Here is a 15891-nt window from a genome sequence, read left to right as displayed (position 1 = left end):
CCTATGTTCCTATGTTCTTCTGTTCTTCTGTTCTTCTGTTCCTATGTTCCTCTGTTCTTCTGTTCCTATGTTCCTATGTTCTTCTGTTCTTCTGTTCCTATGTTCCTATGTTCTTCTGTTCTTCTGTTCCTCTGTTCCTATGTTCTTCTGTTCCTATGTTCCCAGATGTCTTCAGACCCCCTGTCTCTCTGTGTTCCTCCCACAGCGTGCCGTTCAACATACTTATTAATTCTGCGTTCTCTGAAAATGTCACCGCAGGGTGTGATTACTATCCAGGAGCCAATCAGTGTAATTCTGTTTTTATAATGCTTCATTTGTTCATTTTTCAACACTAGAACAAAAAAATGAAAAAAACCCCAAAGAAACGACTCGGGCATGTGTGATTCAAGCAGCTGGAAATTAGATGAATGTATCCAGTTAAAGAATAAATATAATAGCTGGTCACCTGGTCCTGGAAATGTTTCATTTCTAGTTGATTTGATTGAAGCAAGTTGTCCGTCTATAAAAAGCTGATGAATGCAAACCAAACTCTTCCTCCTCCAGACCTCACAGGATCGGAGAGTATTTTCTATTTCAGATGTACACGTTTGTTTTTAGCAGGAGCTTCATATCAAATTCTAAAAGTGCATTTAAAGTTTCCCAGAGTGTGCAGTCTGACATGTGGCCATCGTCACTGGTTGGTAGGAAACCATTGAATTTGGTCAATGTCCTTCATTAATTTGGTTTAACCTCGTAAAGTTTGGTTGAGGCACCAAAAGTACTTCACCCAGAGCAATAAAATACTCTATGGTTAGATTTTAACATGTTGTGGTATTTGAAATTAACGACGAGAGAGATTAAGATAGAATCAACCAGGAAATAGTTTAATCTACTGAAGTATTTAGGAACGTGGGAGTAAAATGGTTTGTTTTTTTTATCGGTGGGGTGTTGAACTCCCCAAATATTGACTAAGTTTCTTGAATTCAGGAAGCTGTTCACCTGCACGGAAGTAATATTTGGAGGTAAACAGGTGGAAATTACAGCTGTTGGTCAGAAACTTTCCCACGGACATCAGGATCATCTAATTATTGAGGAAGTTGGTATGGAACAGCCATTCTAATGAGTATTCCCGTGACTCGGGCACGAGAGATAAAAGGTGATGGAAAAATACTTAAAATTATCAACATGTTACAAAACGTAGTAATAAAAGTGATGAAACATTCAAAATGTATATCTAGAATAACTAATGAGCCGTAATGGTGGAGAGATTGATATTTTCTCAGGTGGAACACTGAGAAAAGATGGACAACCACTGCTTTGGGACATGTAATGAACTAAATTCATATTTTTTTCTAAGCCACAGTAGAAATGTACTTACTGACTGCGGATAATCTACTTCATCCAGAATCTGCTGCTGGAGGCACGAGTCCACCGGGGTGTGGTAGTCAACCTGCAAACACAAAATACAATGAACACACACACACACACACACACACACACACATACACACACACACACACACACACACACTCACCATCATCCTGCTGGAGAGGACCGGGTCATGTAGAAACCAGGGATCAGAGAGTACGCCCTGCTGACTGTTGACTGGGCTGGAGAGACAAAGTTTTTTTTTAAATTACAACAGAACTTTTCATAAAGCTGCTCAGACCGTCGCAGGTCGCTGCCACACATCGTTTAGGTGTAAACAGGAGAGCAGTTTGTTGTTTGTTTTCACCTAAATATTCACCCTAAATCTGCGTCTGCGTCCCACACGGCCGGCAGGTCATTCAAAGTTTCTTTTCCAAACAGATATGTTCATATTTACAGACGTCTCCACGTGGAATCCTGACTTACTCCATGACGCGGGGGTCCTGGCTGAGCTGAGAATCCAGGAGGCATTGTGGATAAGACAGCAGGAAGGGACTGCTGGACGGATATGGCCAGTGGAACCTGAAATCAATTCAGATGTGACAACGTTTCAGACAAATGATATGCTAATGACTCAGGATGAACTGGCACCACTTTGTTATAGGGTGAGTACAAGTTCGGCTACGAACCTTTAGCTACTTGCACACACCGAGTACAGATCAGAGTACTTTTTAAATGCCATAAAGCCTAATTCATACTCCATGCACAAACAAAAAAGGAAGGCTTCGCGTCGCCACAAACCACCTCTCCCACCATCAGCTAATGACTTTTTTATTTTAGTGGGCTTTTTCCTCTTTGTGTTGCAGGTTTCCACTTTATAGAACCATCGAGTCATCTTGACTTGTTTAGTTTTCTCAGAGAATTTTGTGCCAATATAAAAAAAACAAGTGTTCACAACTACGAAGTACAGTTGATTTCAAAATGACTGAAACGTTCAAAAGTCAAGACAAAAAGTTTTTAAAATCGCACAAAAATGTTCCCAGAGTGATTCCATTAAATACCTGAGGGGGTCCAACATTTGCGTTTCCTGGAGGGGGTGCTGGACTAAGCCTGGCATCATGAAGTGTGGAGGGAATCCAGGCCACACAGAGTTACCGTCCCTCTCAGGGAAGCCCTCCTGCTCGTCCGGCCAAGTGTTCAGTTCTGTCATCTAGCCCACATGAAAATCACCGGCTTTAATGAGTGCCATGATGTATAAAAAAAATAATTAAAAAAAATAAATAAATAAAAATAAATAAATAAATGAATAATTTTTTTTTTTAAATAAAATAAAATAAAATAAAATAAAACTAAACTAAACTAAACTAAACTAAACTAAAATAAAATAAAATAAAATAAAATCCAATTAAATTGAATTTAAAAAAAATTTAAATAAATAAATAAATAAAAAAGAAAGAAAGAAAAGAAAGAAAAACTAAACTAAATTCAAATTAAATTTAAAAAAATTAAAAAGAATTAAAAAAAAATAAAAAAATAAAAACAAATAAAAATAAATAGAAATAAATAAAAATAAATAAAAATAAAATAGCTAGGAAGTAGGTGTGCTCAAGGTGCTGCAGAATGTCTATACTTTCCTCAAATCCTATCAAAAAAACGCCACAATCTCAACATAAAGCCTATTTTAATAAAACCTTCTGGTGTTTTTACAAACTCCCCCTGACAGCGTGGCTGTCTGATAGAAATGAGGAAGGTAGTGTTGTGTTGTGTCACTGCGCTTAAGAAATTTGTTCCAAATCAATGTTTTCTTATTGCTTGGTGGTTTAGTGGCCAAGTTGAAACCTCTTGTGAGAGGTTTTGGGCCTTAAGTTTAACACTGCCACACAGGCAACAGTGTGAAAAAATAAATGAAAATGCATTGATATCTTCTGAAACAGCTCACAAATTACAGTTTTTTGTTCTGTTTAGGAGCCAAATCACAAAATTGGAAAGTGACTTTTCAAACAGCAGTAATGCCATTTAAATACATGTATAAACATCAGGCACAGAAAATCACACACAATATCACAAATAAAAGTTTATTTTAATTTCACTGATAAATCAACATGGCTAATACTAATGTCTGTTGTGTGAATCTGAGAAGTGCGACTCCACTGTAGTGTCAATTACAAATATTGCATAGTCAGACTAATTACAAAGATTATACAAAGATAACATCTCTTACGAATTTAGCATCAAATCGTTTGTGGATGAAACTTGAGTCCTGATTTTCAGAAGAAACTAGATTTTACAGTAAATTACAATGAAGTGTTGTAACTTCACAGCCATGATATATAAGTAAATGTGCAGTACAGTGTGTAACTGTAGAATTACAGCGTGTGTAAATCACAGTAAATTGCCTAATTTTGCATTTCTTCTGTGAAAGCAATGCAGTTATTAACCTGTAATTTACTGTGAGCTTATAATACTGCAAATTAATGTAAATCTGACATGTAAACTGTGATTTTACTACATTTCACTACCATCTGCGGAATAAAAAAACCAACAACAAGGAAAACCTGTTCAATTATTAGACCAATTTGCAAACATTTCAAAATAATTATTATTTTTTTCCCCGCAGGTTGTCATTATGTGGATAAAAGTATAGAATTTTGAAGAACAAAATTTGAGTTTAATCCACTTTGGAATGAGGCTGGAACACAAAGTTAAGCGCTGTGCATTAAAAAAGATAGTAATCAACATTTTTTTTTAAACATTAATTGGTTTTAATTTCTCAAATTAAGGCATTATATCAAACGGTTGTTTGAGCTTCTCGGTCCCGTTAACAACAGAAATCAGACGGTTACACCCAAAGTAGTGATTGTTAACCGTTATATCCGCAATAAAAGGTTTTCTTTTTTTTTGCGAAACTACCCAGTCTAAGTTGTTTAAAATTTTACACAGAGGAACAATAAAAATATTTACAGACTCACCATCGTGGTAGTTTTGAGTTTTTTTAAAGCTGAATTTATCGACAAAAGTAGTTTGTGAGAGATTAGACGTGTTGCTGTGGTTACGAGTCTCTCCGCGGTTTGTTTGCTTCACTTTGCGGTCTAAACCAGCAAGGGCGGTGTCGCTGTTCGAGCCGACAGTAAAACCCGCGGCCGGCGTGTCGCGGTAGCAAAATCAAGCGCTTGTTTTGCGAGCAGCAAGCCATCGGCGGATGCGTTCAGGGACTCGCCAAATTGTAGTAATTATGTAAACTCTGCGAACAAAGTGGCAAAAATGTGTTTGTATCGGGCTGAATTTGAAAGTTGTTGAGAAAATTGTAGCTTACAGGAGCTATAATTTCTAGTTTGACAGGTTGTTGTTTCTTCGTGTCAAGAGACTTCAATTCAACGACTTCAAATCAATTTAAATGACATAAGAGAAATGTGTCCCACTCATGTTGGCACAAAGAAAAGTCAAAACAATGAGGATGAAGGTGAATTATGGTTTCAGTATGTAGAAATATAAACGCATAACTGTAGCAACACTACTTTGAGCAGTAAAGTGATGGTAAAACATTACCATTATCAATCTGATGACACATTTATTATGGATGCACCAATGCCATTTTCTTAAAGGACGAGTACAAGTACTAACCTTTAGCTACTTGCCGATACCGAGTACCGATACAAGTAGTACAGCGTTTATTTTCATCCCGAAAACTTTCTTTCTTTTTTTTTTTAACTGGTACCAGAGTGGAGAAATAAAATCTCATTTGCCTCACGTGGATAGGGCCTCAGTGATGTAATTTCAGTTAACATCCAGGTTATCAAGCACTTTTAAGGTTTGGAAGGTTTTTTGCTCTCCGTCGTTGGTGTTTGTAACGGAGTATCGTTAATATGTGAAAGTGCTGGCAGATCGGCCTCGGGGAGACGAGGACGGTCATGAATGATATCACGGCCTCTCCGTACCTAATCAGCTCCACATGTACTCTGGTGCATGTGCTGTTCCCTCCGCCGCCGCCGCCGGTCAGCAGGCGAACCAATCAGCATCCGAGGAAACTCCTCCCACAAACTAAAACTATCAACGTGATAATATGAACAATCAAAAAAAAAAAAAAAGCACAAAAACACATCAAAGTTTTCCTGAACATTTTTAAAAGGTCCATTTTATTTTAAGTCTCCAACATTTGAGGTAACAATGTTTTCATGCAAGGTTCACATGTTTGAGGTACAGATGAAAAACTCCACAAATACAAGTCTCTTTCATTCATAACAAAAAAAAAGTCCCAACATTTTTTTAGTTTTTCTGGACCCTGTGCAACTCCTCATCAGCTCAACGATTTCTGAATAAAAATTTTTTTTTTAAAAAAAGCATTTTTAAACTTTTTTTTTTTTTTTTTTGCTGCTGACCAACACGGCGGATTTGAAGTGAAAAGAGTTGGTCTCGATGCTTACTGAGTTTTAAACTTCCCTTGTTTTCATCTAATGAACAAAGCAAGACAATGAGGGTGAATATATTTAAAAAATAAAGCAACAAAAAAAAGAATAAAGTGGATTTTTGAAGCAAAGGTTCCAAATTTTATCCTTGAAATGTGGATAAAGTTAAAGTGTTTAGCAGTGTGGCTGCCGTTCTCTGACTCGTTGATGTTTGTTTTGTTAAAGCCTATTAACAGTTTTTAACTGAAATATATTTATTTAGATGTCTTTTTTAATAATCCGTCTCAGGCCTTGACAGATTATACAACTACTTGATTACCCAACAAGTTACGTACAAGAAACTGTATTTGGTACAGATTATTGGATAAAAAAAAATAAAAACGGTTATTTCCTAAATTTGTTGTTATTTGACTGTTTTTAACCCCTCGACAGGTTTAGATATTCATGCTAATAAATTCACAGTTGAGTTCACTTTGAAGGTGACTTTCACACAATTGAATTTTTTTCGAACCATTTATTGACATTTTAGAAGTTGTCAACTCATCAAAAAGTTTAATTTAATTAATAGTTAATTTGTACGGCCTACAGGAAAATATAATCACTTCTCAGTGTTGGGAAATGAACAAACCAATAGATTAATAACTCGAGCCATGTAGTTCTCTGTGTATTATCAGTGTGTGCGTTCAGGTTTCATTAGTATAAACTTTAAATTAGATAAGTTTTCTGGAATTGTTAATTGCTGAGGGGAAGTTAAAGTACCTAGTTTGTTTGTTTGTTTTATTTCCCCTCTTGGCAGTAAGACAGTCTCCTGTGTTCGGGGTCTGAATGAGGCACTTGAGGAAGAACAAACACCCACCAGGATCATCTTCAGTTTGCCAGGAGGAAGCTGCTGCCGCCGCTGCCTCTTTGGATCTCGGTGACCAGCTTGTGGAGGCTTTCTGACAGCGCCACCTGGTGGGGGGGGGGGGGGAAGGCGACAGGTTGGGTGGAGTCGGGTCGTGCGGCGCTGAACTCCGTTCCAGCTCAGACTGGACTCACTGTGTAGGACTCGGGCTCCTGCAGCCTCTTGTGTCGCTCGTGTAGGGTCTGTATGGAGCTCTGCACCGTCGCTCTGGTCTCCACCGTGCTGTCCAGAGGCTGGGTGACCTGCGACACCAGGGGGACGCAATCGTGAAGGCAAACACTGCGGCGGCGGCGGAGTTACTAACGATTACGTATGGCGCTTTTTTCAGTAGGACCTACTCAGCCCTACTCGACTCGTCCTCGGTCGTTTTCCATTACAATATAGTGCAACGGCGGCGTGGGCCGTCATGGTCATCAGAGCTTTTCCACCGTCGTGCACAAGTAATTGCCCCCCCCCCCCCCCCATGATGTGGATAATAAATTAAATAGCAAACATTTTTATATGCTTATTAATAGTATTACAAAATGTGGATTGTTATGATCGTGCATCACAGTCCGGTGTTTTGGTTTCACTGGTGCCCCTGTTAACTGGTGACTTCTGCCACCAGCAGCTGATGTTAAAACAAGACAAACAAATTGGACGGTACTTTAATGGAAAGGCGGTTAAATGGCGCCAGGACAGCTACAGATTTTGGTCGGGTTTTTAAAATCCACTGTGAAAAGGGGATGAACCACTTTCTTTATTTTCTGGAGCCACTAGTTGGCGCTGTCTGTTCAACAAATGTTTGAAAACGCTGGAGTGCCAGGCCTTCAGCCTCCATCTTCAAACCAAGAGCGCCATCTGGTGGAGTCAGAAAATATGGAAAGTGGTTCGTGAAGCCTCATGAGTTTGTTCAGGAAATGTGATTCTCCTCAGGACAGCAGGAGTTTATAGAAATGGTGACTGTTGTGGCAAAAGCTAACCCCAATCAATCAATCAATAAACACACGCAGCCAAACACATAACCTTCTCGCCCCACTTCCGTTGGCGAAGGTAATGAGGCTAATCCGAAGGTAAACAGGAGCTGAGTGAAATGGTGACCATGACAACAACAACAGCCAAGGCTACCATTTAGGGTGACAGTGAACTATTCCCAGCCCTGTCAGTAGAGCGCCCTCACCTGGCCGTTGGCGAACACCTCCTGACGCAGACAGACGACCTGAGCGGCAGTCACTGAGGTGGCGGCGGCGGCGGCGGCGCAGCCCACAGGGAAGCAGCTGAGTGGGAGTCCGGCCTGCGGGGGAGGCTCCGCCGCCAGGCTCACCAGGTCAAGGAAAGGATGGCCTGTGGAGAAACGACGAGTGGGAATCAGACACTGATTTTAGACATTTCAGACGGGGTTTTTTTTTTCTTCTGTCATAAAGATAATTTCTGCCCGACATTAGAAACTCAAACAGAGCGAAGACTTCCAGAGATTTAAGGTGAAGTATGAATGTTTGGAGGCATTTGAGGACTGGCTGTGTGACACCCCAACCTATTTAACGGTCTCATAGCGTTGGCTATTGAAAGCTCAGCGTTAACATCATTAAATATGCTTGACAATAAAATGCGTTGGTAATTTGGGTTGTTTCCAGGGAGCCGACCGATGTGAAGTGAACGGGGTACTACCACTGTTGACCTGTAGGGGGGAGTACCTTCACCGGCTGCTTCCCGCTCTATTGTCCTCATGTCTCACCTTCGCTGTCCAGCAGACGGTAGACCGATTTCCTCCCAGGAACTGTGCTTTTCTCTGGGTCTTCGCTGATCTTCATCCTGGGTCTTCCTCTCACCTCCACAAGCTAGTGATTACGTACAGATTACAGACTGAAGGTCACTATGTACATATTCCTGATTACTTTTCAATTTGGAAAATATGAATCAGAATGATTGCAAACCCGTTTCACTTAAAATCATCAACATCTGACATAAAGGAAGTAAGATATTTTGGTAACGAATTAAATATGTAAGTAAATTTGAGCCTTTTTAAAAATCTCATTTAAGTTTGGATTTTCTGTTTCGGGCATTTACACTGTTTGTGGTGTAAATGAAAGTTGATATTTTGTGTTTTGAAAAAATGAAAACTATATAAAATGTATTGTGTGTAATGTAGATAATATATGTATAAATAATGTATATGTGGAAACTGACGACAAAAACTGTATATTTGTATAAACTGTAGAGACTTAAAAGAAGCAGAAATATTTTATGCTCATGTAAGTTCTGATTGCAAATTGAATCATTTGTAAAACTGTAAAAGAAACAAAAGACTGAAAATGTATAAAGGGGTAGGAAACATAAGTTTTACTTCAACCTACTCCTTTTCGAATTGTATGTACAGTATATTACTTTCTTTTTATTTATTTTTTTTGCATTGTACAAATTCGAAATAAAAGACTACTACTACTACTACTACTACAAAGTCTCACTACTCAGAGGAGCAGAATAATGGATGCTAGTTATCTAAAATCTGATTTATCTGTTTTTCAACACCTATTTTATATTTTCTAATAAAATAGTTATTTAGATAGTTATTTATTACGTTTTTTCCTCCACACACTCCTAGTTAAAGTTTCCTCATCCATCTTTTTTGTGCAATTTTACTCTGCTGCACTTTGAATTTGTGACGATCTGCCTGAAACCTGTCACGTGTATGAAGTGTGACCGATTTACTCTGACGGGAGAAGATGAGTGAGGATGTGTTGTTGTTGTTGTTGTGTTTGTTTTCGTTACCTTGTACACGCAGCCCAGAGACGGCTGCTTGGTACACGTGACCAGGTGTGTTCCCACACCCACCGTGTTGATCTCGTTCTCCTGAAACACAAAGACCATGAGGGACGAAGAGTCGGGGCCGCCGACCAGAGCCAACCGCCGCCTTCACCTTCCTGTTGAGCTCCGCCATGCTTTGCTCCGAGATGTTGTTGGTCCCGACGATGACGAGGGAATCGAACGCGGGAACGGAGAAGCTGCCGAGAGGCGGAGGGTTAAGATGTGTGTTTTTACAAGGCGCCCGAGGGAACGTACCGCCGCACGCACACGCTCCGACGAAACACAGGACAACGCCTCACTCACTGCTCGCGGCAAAGTGTGAAGACGCGACGCACTTCCAGCGACTGCCTGCAGAGGTCGCCGCTGTCCAGACGCACTCCTGTAGGCCTGTAGCCCAGCTCGCACAGCGTCAGAGCCACGGCGCAGAAGTTCAACAGTCCACTGCTGGAAACACACACAATATATACAATATAGGATTTACTAAGATAAAGTTGTGTTTTTGGTGGCTCTGAGCACCGATTTCATGTAAACGGGGCTTAATGTAAGATATGCAAAGTTAAAGATCGATCAGGTGAGGATAGAAAGACCAAGTCTGAGTTCCAGCCTTTTTCATTTCTATTTTGACTTTCTCATTTCTGCAAGTACCAGAGTTTTAATACTATCGTGTTGAAGACAATGGGGAGTTACCAGCCGACGCTGTAGCTGTCAATCACAGGAAGGAAGTTCTGAGGGTAGGCGATGGCGTAGGACAGGAACGCTGCCAGCTCGCCCTCTCGGATCTTCCCGGGTTCGGCTCCCAGGAGCTCGCACAGGCGCCTCAGCCAGCCTTTGGTCAGAGAGATGACGTCCACTGGATCGCCGTCCCCGTTTAGAGCCACCAGAGTCTGAGAGACACAAAGAAAATAAGTCACATTCAGGCACAAGCGCACAAGCGCACACGCACGCACACACGCACACACACACACACACACACACACACACACACACACACACACACACACACACACACACACACACACACACACACACACACACACACACACACACACACACACACACACACACACACACACACACACACACACACACACACACACACACACACACACACACACACAGGTTTATATGGGTCTTAATATTGTGTTTTATTGTTGCCGTCCATCTTCACTGTTTTTACATGTTTGTTTGTTTTTTAATGTTTTTATATGGACTAAGAGTCTGCATTAAAGATATATAAGAATAGTCTACTATATTAAATAACATTCTTACTGCTGTATTTACATATATAATACATATTCTTAATACAGAAAGATAAATATAAAACATAACTATTGAATATTGGAGTAGGGGTAGGAATTGAAAAGTTTACTTCATTCTACCTCCAGGCATGTTAATTAGATAAATGAGGTATGTGTGTGCGTGTGTGTGTGTGTGTATAAGTATGTGTGGGTATACTTAAACATAGATTAAATATTTTATCTAACTATATTTTAATAAGCTATAATTCATTTCTTTATTACCATCAAAAGGGGTATATATTTGTGGATATGTGTGGATTTGGATATAGGTTAGGTGTGTGATTGCACAGAATGTTTGACATGCCACATGTCTGAATGTAGTTAATAAAAAAATAAAATTCTTGGACAAATGGACCCTTTGCGATTAGAGGACATTTTTATACGACTGACTACAGCGACCAGTTTTTACTGGAAATATGTAAATATATGAAGTCAACTGTGATCCTGGCGTCGGTGCACGGGGGGGCTTGAAAACCATTTTGTTGCCTTCGCATGATTAATTACAGTTGCGGGACAATAATGGGAGACACGTGCTCACCTGTGGCCACACCTCCTCCAGAGAGGAGAAGGAGGTGACGTAGGAGTGTGCCATGGTCCCGGCGACGGGGATCCCAAACAGGAAGCCAGCCTGAACGTTACTGGTGAGGTCAAACCCTGGAAAGAGCAGATTCCAGAGTCAGATGGAGGAATTTATAGAAACCACCTCCCTTCTTCTCCTTGTTCATTTATTCTCGTGCAGATTGTTGGATAATAACAACTAGTCAGTACAGCTGAAGTGCACATGCACAGTAACAGCTTTCCAGAAAGTCCCGCCCCCGATTTACACTTAGAAAGAGTCAGAGCGTTTTCAAAAAGTTCCACCTTGGGAGCCACTTTATAACAGTTGTGTTTTCAGTGTAATCGGAGACACCCGAAACACAACAGAAGATTTCATTCTGACTTGAAAACTCGTCTTGTACCCGCGGCCTTGGAACCTTCAAGGTCTGCTGGGACACGCCGAGACAAGACATGCCGGTAGATTCTAAAGCTGTACGTGTTGAGCGTCGTCCTCACCTCCGATGTGCGTGTACCGCGAGGCGCTCAGCCCCCCGTCTGGTCCCTGAGCCCTGCGGAGGCCCATCTCCAGCAGCTTCCTCCTGGGGCCGGCCGCCAGGCGGAAACGAGCAGCGTTACTGCAAACCAGGCTGAGGGCGGAGCAGGAGGAGCATCAGCCTGTGGGTGTGCGTGTGTGTGTGTGTGTGTGTGTGTGTGTGTGTGTGTGTGTGTGTGTGTGTGTGTGTGTGTGTGTGTGTGTGTGTGTGTGTGTGTGTGTGTGTGTGTGTGTGTGTGTGTGTGTGTGTGTGTGTGTGTGTGTGTGTGTGTGTGTGTGTGTGTGTGTGTGTGTGTGTTCACCTGGCGTAGTTGACCAGACACAGTAAGCTTGTCTCCAGCAGCTGAACCACAGCCAGCGGACCAGCCACCTCCATCAGAGGCACCCGGGCGAAGACCACGCTGCCCTCTGGGACGGAGCGCAGCGTCACGCCGGAGCAGTCGAGGCTCTGCAGGAACTGGAAGAAGGCCGGGTCGGTGTGCGGAGGCATGACGGAGCGCAGGAAGTCCACATCTGGATTCCGGGGGGGGACACAACACCGTTAAACGGCCGGGCGAGTTTCTGAGGGGCGTCACGTGTTCATCCTGAGATCTTAGAACAACACGAGTCCCGGGTCCTCACATGTCCACACGCAAAATCTAATAACTCTGCATGCAGCTAATCTAATCCCGCAGTGAGCAGGATGAACACAAACGTGTTCGGTCCAAAGTCACCGGCATCGCCAGAGGAGGAGGTCTGAAGCTTCCTGCTTCCGTCTCTGAACTCATTTCTATTCAATTAATCAAGTATTTAAGATCGGAAATGGATTTCTGTTGCAGGTTGTTCTGGCAAAAATATCACACACACACACACACACACACGGGCTGTATGATATTAGATAAAAAAGCACTAATGAAAATGTCAAGTTTACCATTATGAGTTATTAATATTTAATTAATTAAATAATAACAATAACAACAATAGTAATAATAAATTATAAAAACATATATACAATAATAATAATAATAATAATAATAATAATCAGACGCTATCATTCAACATTACAGTAAAACACCAAGATTAAGGAACAGCACATTAAAGGAGATTAGAGATGCACAATAACTTTTTTTCCCTCACCGATAACTTCCTGCTTCTCACAACCGATGCTGAACAGATTTTTTTTATTTTTAATAGTTTATATACACCCCTGAGGTAACGAAAGGCAAACATGTAGGTTTGATGTGTGTTCACCGATATTCTTTTTACCCCGACTCCGCATTTTGTCTTTACATTTATTGCATACTGCGAACGCGTAGCTGTTCCACGGAGTAAATAAAGCTCCTTTCTATGAGTTTACGATTCACAACGTAGCTCTATCACTGTTCTTATACACTATATCGCCAAAGGTATTTGCTCATACTATCCAAATCATGGAATTCAGGTCGGGTTATTTACCACCGAGTAAATAAAGAAATTTTAGTGAAAAGACTGAGTCGCTCTCAGGAGCTCGGTGAATTCCAGCGTTGTGCAATGACAGGGTGTAATAAGTCCTACTGGTTGATTTTCCTCAAAATCAACTGTCAGAGGTGGTCAACCTTCTGCAGAGTCAACAGCTCCAGACTTCATGTCAGATGAGCTCCAGAACTGAGGGCAGAGCTTCATGGAGGGTTTCCACGGCCGAGCAGCTGCAGCCAAGACTCACGTCACCAAGAGCAAAGCAAAGGGTCGGATGATGCAGTGGCGTGAAGCTCACGAGTTCCCTGGAGGGACCAATCACAGTACTCTGTTTCCAATCTGATGGATGAATCTGGGTTTGGAGGCCGCCAAGAGAATAATGCTCGTCTGACTGTAAAGAGTAAAGTTTGGAGGAGAGGTTATGGGGAAAGAAAGTCTGAAAGACATTTTGCATAATTTCAACCTCCCAACTCTCTGGGAACAGTTTGGAGATGAACCCCCTCCTGCTCCAACGTGACTGCTCACCAGAGCACACAGCAGGTCCATGAAGACCTGGATGATGCAGCTGGACCGTCCTGCACAGAGTCCAGACCTCAACCTGACAGAAAACTCTGGCATGAATTAGAGACCGAGCCTTAATTCTCCCACATCAGCGTCTGAGCGCACAAATGGTCCAAAATCAACCGAAAACACTCCTAAACATTGTGGAAAGCCTTCCGAGAAGAGTCCAAGATGTTACAGTTGCAGAGGAGGGACAGACATATTAAATACTATGATTTAAGAACAGGGCGTCGCTCAAGCTCATATGTGTGTTAAGACAGGCGAGCAAATAACTTTGGCAATATACTTTTATTCAGCTAAATGCCAGGATTAATTGAGTTAGTGAAATTCGAGCAGTTTAAGGAAGTGAGATCTTTTTTTTTTAATTACTATTTTTATTTGATTTCAGCCACAGACGAGCTGCCTATAATGAGAGCTCCCATCAGTTCAGTGCATCGGTCCTAATGTGACTGAAAAAGCTCCAAAGTCAAACATCTTTAACCAAATTTCTTCTGAAAGCCTTACTGGAAGAGTTGAAGGTGTTATATAGCTACAAAGGGAGGACAAACATATTATATATAGAATATATAGATATAGATATTAAATCCTTTGGTTTGACAACGGGATGTCGCTCAAGTTCATATGCGCGTGAAGGCAGGTGAGCAAATACCTTTGGCAATATAGTGCAAGTTGTTGATAGTTATTGGACAAACTCTGGATGAAGCTCTGGCTGGTTGCTCTCACACTACGGAGCGCCACAGGTCCAGAATTGAGGTATCTGGCAGTACTTATGAGAGTAATTGTGTCGATGACAGTTTGAAGGCGTGTTGATGTTTTTCTTTCTGAACCAGCGCGTCACTTCGCTTTATTTACCAGCTGTGCGTCATGTTGCTTCACGCGCTGATCGCGGCAGCACACAACAGATTACAGATTATTATTGTGGGTTAAAGTTCAGAGCGACACGTCAAAGTCCCCCCACCCCAACCCCCTCCGCTTTCCCCACCGAAAAGCCCCACGGGGGGTCGCGCGTACCCGGGATTGCGCAATCAGCTGTTTGCGCGTAAAAAGTTTGGAGGTGCGTAAAGTCACTCCCGCAGCTACAAGTGCGCCCGTCACGAGTTAAATATCGGGTTTTAATAAACTTTTTAAGGGTAATGACAGTAATCAGAGCCCTGGCTGGTCCCCTCACCTTCCTCCGTGAAGTGAAAGTGGCGCAGGAAGAGCAGGCAGTCCGTCAGCCCGGCGAACAGCGAGAAGCCGCCGCCGAACGGCGCGTCCCTGAAGAAGAGCTCGAACACGGCGGGCTCCCGGTGCCGGCCGGCCCGCCAGTACGCGTATGCCATGGTGAACTGGTAGAGGTCGGTTAGCAGCGGTGGGGCCCGCTCCCGGACCGAGCGCTCCATGAAGCGGAGGCGCGTGCTGCTGCTGGAGGGCGCTGCCATGTTGCTGCGGCGGCGGCGGGCGGACTGAGAGCAACCGAGCCGGGAGGTTGGGGCTGGGGGTGGGGGGGGGGGGTAGATGGGGGCGGCCCCGCTCCCTGCTCCCTGCAGGCTGGAGCCTCCTCCACTGTCCACAACCACCGCAGCCTCACGCACATACCGTCAGTGTCAGGTGTCACTCTGCAAATAGTCCCGAGGACAAAGTCATTTTCACTTTGTCTAAAAAAAAAAAAAAAAAACACAAAATAAAAGCTTTATATTTAGCCGACCCACATTAAAATCTTATTGAGGTAAAAAAAAAAAAGGTTTCCAGCAAAGAAGTAGGTAAGGCGGATGTGGCTCGGAAGGTTGCAGGTTGAATTCCCCATCGCCCCATCTCCACATGTAGAATGCCCTTGAGCAGATCGATAGATACTTCATTCATCCCCGTGTACAGCAGCTCACAATATAATAATCATATTAATAATTGAGATTCATTAAAATTCAGTTACAAAGCATATGTAAACATATTTTAATGACATTTAATCAGCAGGCAATATTAGAATCACGTGACATTCTTCCTTCCTGTGGCAATTATTGTTATTCATATTAATATTATAAGACTCTATAACTCATATTATCTTATCATATTCTATCAATTCTGTGTGGAGCA

At 42.1% G+C, this 15891-nt stretch overlaps 1 protein-coding gene across 2 annotated transcripts; it reads right to left on the bottom strand.

Moving 5' to 3' along the window:
• Positions 1-5301: 5301 nt before the first annotated feature.
• naprt (nicotinate phosphoribosyltransferase) lies at positions 5302-15419 on the bottom strand. 2 transcript variants are annotated; one of them, XM_080473146.1, is made up of 13 exons: positions 14990-15400; positions 12129-12339; positions 11790-11920; positions 11275-11390; positions 10126-10322; positions 9742-9882; positions 9551-9635; positions 9403-9483; positions 8369-8471; positions 7814-7977; positions 6789-6896; positions 6607-6701; positions 5302-5391 (listed from the first exon to the last, which is right to left on the bottom strand). In XM_080473146.1, the coding sequence occupies exons 1-12, from the start codon at positions 15240-15242 to the stop codon at positions 6618-6620; spliced, it is 1674 nt and encodes a 557-aa protein (XP_080329272.1). In that variant the 5' UTR covers positions 15243-15400; the 3' UTR covers positions 5302-5391; positions 6607-6617. The 2 variants fall into 2 exon arrangements, with proteins under 2 accessions (XP_080329272.1, XP_080329271.1); XM_080473145.1 differs by lacking the exon at positions 5302-5391 and having other exon boundaries at positions 5650-6701; positions 14990-15419.
• Between the last annotated feature and the right edge of the window lie 472 nt (positions 15420-15891).

The sequence above is a fragment of the Lipophrys pholis genome (genome assembly GCF_963383615.2).
Source record: "Lipophrys pholis genome assembly, chromosome: 10".
Classification (NCBI taxonomy): domain Eukaryota; kingdom Metazoa; phylum Chordata; class Actinopteri; order Blenniiformes; family Blenniidae; genus Lipophrys; species Lipophrys pholis.
This window is presented reverse-complemented; position numbering and strand designations above follow the sequence as displayed.

Excerpts from the sequence above, each read along its gene's own strand:
- naprt (XM_080473145.1), bottom strand. The coding sequence starts at position 15,242 with ATGGCAGCGCCCTCCAGCAGCAGCACGCGCCTCCGCTTCATGGAGCGC. Across the intron at positions 7,978-8,368 it reads CCGTCTGCTGGACAGCGAAG|GCCATCCTTTCCTTGACCTG; the intron begins GTGAGACATGAG and ends GTTTCTCCACAG. Across the intron at positions 6,702-6,788 it reads AGGAGCCCGAGTCCTACACA|GTGGCGCTGTCAGAAAGCCT; the intron begins GTGAGTCCAGTC and ends CCCCCCCACCAG.